Below are 9,569 nucleotides of genomic sequence, written 5' to 3'. Positions count from 1 at the left end.
GCAGGTAGTAAAAAGTTCTCTTTTCATAGACATTAATTCGATGAGAAAAGATGAAGTTGATGCGAACGAAGTCAACTCTCGATTTCTAGTTTTTGGTTTTGATTCCGCGAGAGAGTCGCACTTGGTATGTGACAAGAGAGAGCGGCGCCGAAAGCCAACTCTTTGTTGTTTGAAGATTCCTTTTGACTCTTTTCATTTTTAAACCAATTTACTGAGCACCCGTATTTTTATACTATATATATATATATATATATATATATATATATATATATATATATATATATATATATATATATATTATTTAGGCTATTTTAAGAAGAGATAAGTATGGAAGTCCATATTTTAGGTGTAAAACGGACTCACATATAGCGTTTCAACCTAAATTAATTGACTATTTTGGATTGTTTCAAACATTTTGTGATGAGATAAACCTCTAAACCTATTTTTTGGTGTAGTTTGACATTATATATTAATTATTTCAAACCAAAATGAATTACCAATATATATAGAAATGAGTTTGTTGGTCTATTTTTAATTTTTTTTAATGATATTTTAAATGGCTGCTGACTTATTTTAAATTGTTTAAGACATTTTGAGGCAGGAATATATGCCGCGCCGCCACATGCAGTGGAATCGCCGTCAAAGTCCATGTGCCGCCGCTATCAGTGTCTTCTCCCGATCGCTTTGTTATCCTATCCCTCCTTCACGTGTTCCCTTCTTCTTCTCCCACCCCCTATTTAAACCTCTCCCGGGGCGATCCCAACACCACATCGAGGTGGTGGCCACAAGTTCAGAGTCCTGATGGAAGGAGGAAAGAAGAAGTCTTCATCGATCGCCGACGATCTCTCCCCCAGCGGGAAGTCTGCGCCTCCTCCCTCATCCAATTTGTCTGCTTCCTCGCCCAGCCACTTCAGCGGCGTCTTCCCTCCTCCGTCTGCGGTACGTCCAGGATTTCGGTTCCGTGGATTGGTTGCCTCGTGGCTTTCCGTGTTGGTTGTTCTGCTTCTTGGTGTTTTAGTTCCTTGTTCCCTATGATCGAATCGTCCCTTTAAACTGGTAGGTGGCGGGAAAATCTCACGGCAACAAATCCAAAACGCAAACGGTGCAGAGCAAGGATGGCAAACCTGTCGTCACCAGTACTCAATACGAAGAATCGACCTATTTTGGCTCATCCGTTCACTACGGTGGCCGGGATTTCTATGACAGCTCTGCATCCAACCAACCTTCTGGAGCTCCAAAACCTGTAAGTGATATTAAATAAAAGGATGCTTGAATGACTTTCCGGCAAGGCATCCATCTTACGTTTGAAATGATTTCAGTATAAAGATTCATATGACAAGGGAGAGAATCCCAATGATCCCAACGTTGCCAACAGAGGTGAATGGTGGCAAGGTATTTTCTTGAGTCTCTTGCAATCAACTAGCATTGTCTTAATTCTCTTGCAATCAAGAGCTAATAATTCGACTTGTTCTTTGTTTTAATATCCTACTTTATCAGGTTCTCTGTACTACTGAAGCTTCCAACTTAATGATAAGCTCTCCAATCAATCAATATAGGAAAAGGTACTTGGAACAGTGGGTTCTGTCGTTAATTACAGGTATTTTTGTAGTATAATTTAAAATAGGGCTTTTCATCTATAGAAGGTGGTGTTGTTTTTTTCCTTTAACATAGTTAAGATTGTGCTACGCACCAATTGTTGTGAGATTAGAAAGTTGTGTATTGCCTCAGTTGTTCTGAGATGCAGACTGAAAACAACATAATCTTGATGAATTCACCTATAAACATATGCCACTGTGTCTAAATGTTCAATTTTGAGGATTTTTTTTTCTTTCAAATTTAATACAATCATTAATTTATATGGAGACATTTGTGTATGATATATTCTAACATTTGCATTCCTATGGTATGGTGACAGGGCCTGTTGGTGATCGATCGCTGCTAGTTCATATAGGGTCATTTGGTGTCAACTTAAACAAGCCGTGAAGTCTTTTTTTTTTTTTTAATCGTTTCTTTCTTATCTTTTGCTTTCAAACAGGTTGTCTAGTTTGGCTTTAGTAGGTATAAAGCAACAAGTTGCTTTGGTGTGTCTTCTCGTGTCCCTGCAGTATACTGCTTCCGCCCTTCGCCTTCAGCTTTTATTCTCGTGAGGTAGTAAGGTCGCTCAAATGAAAAAGCAAGCAGTTGTATCCACTAGTTTCCGACTTTAATGTAATACAGTGACTAAATATTTTGCATCGTGATCGTGTGAACTGCTTACGTTATATGATCGATCGTATGGAACCGACAAGGTAAAGAGAATAGATAATATTGACCGTGACTGAATATGAAACGATTTTAAAACTGGTGTTTGACTCCACAAATATTAATCGGTAGCTAATATTCTTAATTATTATGCATGCTGTCGACTGATATACTTGGCAAAAGATGAATATGTTGATTTTCAGTGTCCCTATCAATTCGTGGTTAACATATCTTAAGAATAAGAATAATGACTAGTACATAAAAAAAAGTTATTTAATTATACCAAGATTCAATCTCATATCTCGTGATAATAATATTTCATGTACTAACCATTAAACCATCCCGAAAAAAATAGCGCTGTCGACTGATATATTGTACCATGTAAAATATCCGATTCTTGTAGATCCTTAGAAATTAAACATGCACTACTTTCTACCTGAAGTTGAAAGATGGCAGAATTGTGAATGGCAAAGAAGCATGCTATCCGGCTGTTATTATGCTTGTCTGCAGCAGCCAAACGACCAACACTATATGCGTAATGTCTTCCCATTTCTTTCTAAGTGCCTTGACGTCTGCATTGACAATGTCATCTACCTTCATTAGTATCCGAGGGGACCGATAATTGGCTAGTCTATGGAATATTGCCATAATAAAATTTGGGAGGGTTAGTAATCAGGTTCATATCCTTTCCATATACTGATTGATTTAATAGTCACTCATAATTTACCGAGTGTCCTGTTGCCCAATATTTGGCCCTTGATTTTCCACAGTAAGCTCGTTTACAACGAGGAAGCTCTTGCTCAAAGAAGACATGAAAAGTTGCCAGTGTGCAATATTAAGCATATCAGTGTGAAAGGGGAGACTTTGATCTGAGCAAACTCTCACTTCTAACAATAATAAAATAAAATCATTTGCGGCGAATTTAAAAAAAAAATTATGACAAAATCTACCATGAAATTTTTTCTAAGTCATGATCAAATTCTACGATAAAATAATATAAATTCATCATAAATTTTATAGCAAACTTTTTTTTAGTAAATTTTATTACCGAAAATAAAATTCATCGTATAATTCATATTCAATTCCCAAATGCAAATTTGTAATAAAAATAATTTTCTAAGTAAATTTATGACGAAAATGGATTCATCGCAAATCTACAATAAAAATAATTTTCATCATAAATTTACGACAAATCCATTTTTGTCTAGGGTAAAAATATTATGATTTTCTTCCTCAAAATCTCTATTTTTACATTTAATTGTATATACAAATAGTACATCCAAACTTGTTTATTTCAAATCAACATACACAAAAATTGAATGCATACATTACAACAGATATACACAAAATAAACAAACAGAAATAATCTCAAACAACTCATCATATCCAAAAATATTCAACATTCCAATCTAACATTCTTCAAGTTTAACAAGTCATCATATTCTAATGAAAATATTGCATATCAAATGGTCTCAAAATAACGGAAAGATACGAAAATAAAATCATTAATCCTTTTCGTCCTCAGACATATTCCTTCTCATTGCTTACTTCCTCTTCTTTGTTTCCTATGTCAGAAAATAAACAAATAAAAAATATCATTTTTAACAAGACAAAAATCCTATAAACTAACATAAAACTAAATAGGTAAAGCTAGACTTACTTCTTCCTATATAAATTTTCAATTTGCACTCCCTTCCTTGGCCTCACCAACCTTGTTCAAAACAAATTAACCATACTAATCAAAAATACAAAAATGAAGGTTCAAAATCTCAATAAAATAACAAATATTTAAAAACATGAATTCTAAGATAAATAACATTCATACACAACAAATTTATGAAGAACAATCATCACCATCGTCACCACCATCACCAGAACCGGAAGGAATCTGACTTGAAGCGGATACTATAAGAAAACAGGGTTTTATAGATACTTCATTCTCCCTTCCATACTTACTTTTCTTCTTTTCTTATATCAGAAAACAAACAAACAAAAAGTATCATTTTTAATAAGAAAGAAAATCATATAAACTAATACAAAACTAAATATGTAAAGCTAGACTTACTTTTTCCAACATGGATTTTCAATTTTCACCACGTTCCGTGGTCTCATCAACCCTGTTCAAAACAAATTAACAATACTAATAAAAAAAATATAAAAATAAAGGGTTCACAAACTCAATCAAATAACAAATATTTAAAAACACTAATTTTGAGACAAACAACATTCATACACACAAATTTATAAAGAATCATCATCACCGCCATCATCATCGTCACTATCATCACCAGAACTATGAATTTGACTTGGAGTGGACATTACAAGAAAACGGGGCTTCAAAGACTAAAAAATCTAAAATCTATTATTGAAAGCCCTAGAGACGAAAATTTTCCGTCTCTAATTTAGAAACGAATTAGAAAGTCATTTATAATTTTTTTTTTTAAATTGATCAAATAAAATTAGTTTTAAATACAAATTTTGTCTCTAAAATTTATTTTAAATCCGTCATTAATCTATCTCAAATAACATATCAATCCATTTACAATCATGTTTATAAATCCATGTATAAATTTGTATTTAAATTTATCTTTATTTTTTATTATATTATATTTCTATATTTCTATATTTCTAATATACATATATTACTTTACAAAAACAATCACATATTTCAAATAAATTAAAATATTTAAAACAACTAATTTATAATCGAAAGGTACAATACAATTAACAACTAATTTACAAAATACAATTTAAAATGCAATAGAAAATTTTTATTATTCTCACAATTATTCAAGTCAAATTTACAAATGTGATATTAACGATAAGTCTTTTACATCTAAAATAAACTATACACTATACTCAAAATATTAAGTTTTAGAACTAACCATTTTATAAAATCAAAACTCAATTAGGTTGATCATCTTCAACCATTATATTATAAGCAAAATGTAGGTACCTTTCACCAACAAATACAATGCGTATATTTTTATAAGTAACAATGAAAATACAAAGGTAATAAAAATAATTCAAAAGATTGGATATCATACCAAACAAGAAAAATGCAAAGTATCATTTCATATATACCTAGCTAATAGTAGTCTTCACTTACTGTTAACTACAATACATTTCATATTTATTTAAAATTGTAATAACATAATAAATATAACAAATTAATAATATTTTAATGAAATATTAAATTATATCAGATGACAAGGCCAAGAGACACTACAAAAAATCATGCGAATAACAACAGAATTCTTGATTGAATTTAATTCAGTCGGGATGCCCGACTGAATAATAATTTCAGTCAGTAATTACCGACGAAAATAATTCAGTCGGCAAATACCGTTTGAAATTAATATTCAGTAGGCAAATCTTAAACGGGGCTTACGGGTTTAGGGGTTTACGGGTTTAGGGTTTTGAGATTTACCAACGGAATTCAAATTCAATCGGAAAATCTTAAACGAGACTTATGAGTTTAGGATTTAGGGTTTCGGAGTTTACCGACAGAATTAAAATTTCGTCGATAATTACTGACGGAATTTTAATTCCATCAGAAACTATCGACGGAATTTTAATTCCGTCGATAAACCCAAATAGAAATTAGGGCTCGCGATCTACTCTCCTCTCGCTCGTGAAGCACACAATCTGATCTCCTTTCTTCTCCTCGCGTTCTCGGTGATCAGCAGCCCGTGTCCTCTCCTGTTCTCGGTGATCGACAATCGACGACTCGAAGTATGGTCCTCTCCTTCTCCCTTGTCTCTTCCTCGCACACGAGCGGTCTCAGGCCCTTGCGGTCGACCATTACAGTGGCATGCTCGCGGTCGGCCAGCCACCGCAGGGGCTTGCTCGCGACCGATCCGCTGCCGCAAGGGCCTGCTCGTGGTTGGCTCACCGCTGCAGGGGCCTGCTCGCGTCCTTTGCCGGCTACCGCAGGAGCTAGCTCGCTACCACAACCGACCACAGCAGGGGCTGCTCGTGGCCAGTCGTAGGTGCTTGCTCAGCCGTAGAGTTCCTTAATTGTTTCATTGTATATTTATGGCTAATATCTATTTGTTTGAACCTCTTTAAACTTATGCAAGGAATCTCAAATATATGAGACAAACAAAACTTAGATGTGATGCTTAGGTTGATTTGATAGTTTGCATATCCATTGTTCTATATATTAGATTTGTTTTACTTGCATTATCTTTTATTTATTAGGGTTAGTTTCATTATATGTATTGCTATTTCATTTAATGATACCCTAAGCAACAACATATGTTTATTAGAAAATCTAAGTTTATAATGATTTCCTAAGCAATAACATGAAATTCTAAGTTTGTAATAATACCCTAAGCAATACCATTATATTCTAAGTTTATCATTCCTTTACTTTAGTGTAGAGAAGATTTTCAGTAATATGATATGAAAATCATGAGATGAAATTGAGCTCATAATGCTTTATTTAAGTTTATTTCAAATGATACAAGTTTAATAATTCTTTAAATTATATTCTCATTAGGTAGCAATGTATATGAACAAAACTTGGATGTATAATCGATTAAAAAATGAATTTATCAGAGATGATTTTATTGCTAAAGTTAAATAGTTTGTGAATTTTGCTAAAAGTCATCCAGAATATATGAATGATATCGAGTTATGGTGTCTGTGCAATCATAAAAAAAAATATCAAAATAGAACTTTCTGTGATGAGGATACTGTAAAAATGCATATATATAGAAATAATTTTGTGTCAAATTACTACAATTGATATTGTCACAAGAGTCTTATTTATATGAACCAATTAGGTCTTCTGGTGGTTCATCATCTGGTACAACTGTTACCGCTCCTGAAGCATCAATTAATATTGATATTACAATGCAATCAATGGTTCACGATGCGATGAATGCAGTTGATTATTCCAACATAGATGAAATACCAACACCTGAATATCAGCAACTATATGAAATGTTAAAGGCTAGTGAAAGAGAAGTGTAGGAAGATATTCCTTCTTGTCATTCTCAACTATCAACTACTGTAAGGTTATTGAATATGAAAGCAGAACATCATTTTTTTGAAAGATGTTATGATGACATCTATCAATTGATGTCATAATTGCTCAATACTAATAACATAATGACTGATAGCTTCTATGAAATAAAGAAATTGATCAAAAGTTTAGGTTTACCTGTAGAGAAGATTAATTGTTGTATAAATAACTGCATGATATTTTGGAATGAAGACAATGATCTAAATGAATGCAAAAGCTGTACTCATCCTCATTTTAAGTATCGTACTCACATACCAGGGAAGAAGAAGAAAAATATTACTTGGAAAGTAATATACTATTTTCTGTTAACTGCTAGACTTCAATGCTTGTATGCATCTGCCGCTACAGCTTGCCACATGATGTTGCATCATGAGCATAAGCATGAGCACGAAGGAGGTATATATAATGTGTTGTCCTTGTGATTCTCCTACATGGAACATTTTGCTACTATATTTCCCTCCTTTGCAATGGAACCACGTAATGTGAGATTGAGACTTTCTGCAGATAGATTTTAACCATTTAGTTAGTCAGGATGGTAATATTCATTTTGGCCAGGCATATTAACATCGTACAATTTACCACCATGGATGTGCATGAAAGATAAAATTTATGTTCCTTACCGTACTTATTCCTGGTCCAACCAAAGATAAGATAGATGTTTCTTGCAACCTCTGATTGTCAAGCTGAATGAATTATGGAATGTAAGTTCAGTGACTTATGATGTTGTAAGTAAAACTAATTTTACATTGCATATTGCCTTATTGACGATCAATGATTTTCTAACATATTCAATGTTGTCGATATAGAGCACGGCTGATAAATTAGTGTGCCCACATTTCATGACAGAGTCCGATGTATTTTCATTACCTTGTAGTGGGAAGGTATCTTGGTTTGATAATCACCATAAATTTTTACCAATTGATCACCTTTTTAGGCGAAATAAGAAAATTTTCTAAAGAACATTGTAGTCAGAAAACCTCCCCCAATAGTGAATTTCTCCCAATATCTCATCCTAATTCTGATGAGATAAATAAATATCTTGTTAGGATGTGCAGTGTGGTTGGAAGAAAAGGAGTATTTTCTGGGAGCTGCCTTATTGGAAGTATCTACTCATTCGACATAATATAGATGTGATGCATGTTGAGAAAAAAAATTCTTTGATAATATCTTTAACACTATGATGAATGCGCCTAGAAGAACTAAGGTCATTACAAAATCACGTGAGGAATTAAAAGAACTAGTCAATAGACCAGAGTTGCATTAGAATAAAATAACCAATAAATTTTCAAAAGCTTCTTATACATTGGATAAAGATGGTAAACAAGTTTTATGTAGTTGGTTGAAAGAAATCAAATTTTCAGATGGATATGCATCGAATATGACTCAATGCATTGATATGAACAAGTTAAAGATGTTTGGAATGAAGAGTCATGACTGTCATGTGTTCATGCAAAAACTTATTCCAATAGTTTTTCTATTTACTTCCCAATAATATTTGGCAAGTACTTACGGAGTTGAGTATGTTTTTCAAAGATTTGACAGCGAGGTGTATTATGACGGTCGATAAACTTCGGCTAGAAATAGGCATTCATCTTATACTTGGTAAGCTGGAGCGTATATTTCCATCTAGTTTTTTTATTCAATGGAACATCTACCAGTAAATTTACCATATGAGACACAAATAGTTGGTCCTATGCAGTACAGATGGATGTATTCATTTGAGCGATTTTTGAGAAAATTAAAAAATAATATTTGTAACAAATTAAAAATTGAGGGGTCAATATGTAATGTTTATTTGGTTGATGAAGCATCTTCCTTTTGCTCCTACTATTTTGATGATAATGTTAAAACCAAACATCGCAAGTGTCTTAGAAATTCTGATGATGCTCAGAATATGGACCCATCGATGCTTTCTATTTTTAAATTTTCTGGTAAACAATGGGTACAATTATTTCTAGATGGTTAACTCAACAAGAATACCATGCTGCACGAACATATATACTCTTAAACTATGATGAGGTCAAACCATACATAAAGTAAGTTAAATTTTCTAATCAAACATTTATCTCATTGTATTTGTTTGCTTGATATCCAAATTATTTTAAAATTAACTTCTTTCACAGCTTGTACAAATAACAATTATATCTACAAAATCCATCAATGGTGCAAGTGAGGTAGTTGAAAAGTTAGAGACCGAATTTGCATTATGATTTCAAATATATATAAGTTAGAGAAATTTTCATAATTCTTCATTAAATTAAGTTCGATCTTAATTTATCTCATAACTATTTTGATA

The 9,569-nt window shown here is 32.8% G+C and overlaps 1 protein-coding gene across 2 annotated transcripts; it reads left to right on the top strand.

The window, feature by feature from the left end:
• Window positions 1-639: 639 nt before the first annotated feature.
• Window positions 640-2,235, top strand: LOC122001351. Of its 2 annotated transcripts, none has more exons than XR_006117324.1 (5): window positions 640-939; window positions 1,061-1,243; window positions 1,320-1,392; window positions 1,498-1,597; window positions 1,916-2,235. XR_006117324.1 is itself a non-coding variant. In XM_042556063.1 (5 exons), the coding sequence occupies exons 1-4, from the start codon at window positions 802-804 to the stop codon at window positions 1,512-1,514; spliced, it is 411 nt and encodes a 136-aa protein (XP_042411997.1). In that variant the 5' UTR covers window positions 641-801; the 3' UTR covers window positions 1,515-1,562; window positions 1,916-2,235. The 2 variants fall into 2 exon arrangements, 1 of the variants encoding a protein (XP_042411997.1); XM_042556063.1 differs by having other exon boundaries at window positions 641-939; window positions 1,498-1,562.
• The last annotated feature ends 7,334 nt before the right edge of the window (window positions 2,236-9,569 follow it).

This window comes from Zingiber officinale, chromosome 1A (genome assembly GCF_018446385.1).
Source record: "Zingiber officinale cultivar Zhangliang chromosome 1A, Zo_v1.1, whole genome shotgun sequence".
NCBI classification, from domain to species: Eukaryota; Viridiplantae; Streptophyta; class Magnoliopsida; order Zingiberales; family Zingiberaceae; genus Zingiber; species Zingiber officinale.
This window is presented reverse-complemented; position numbering and strand designations above follow the sequence as displayed.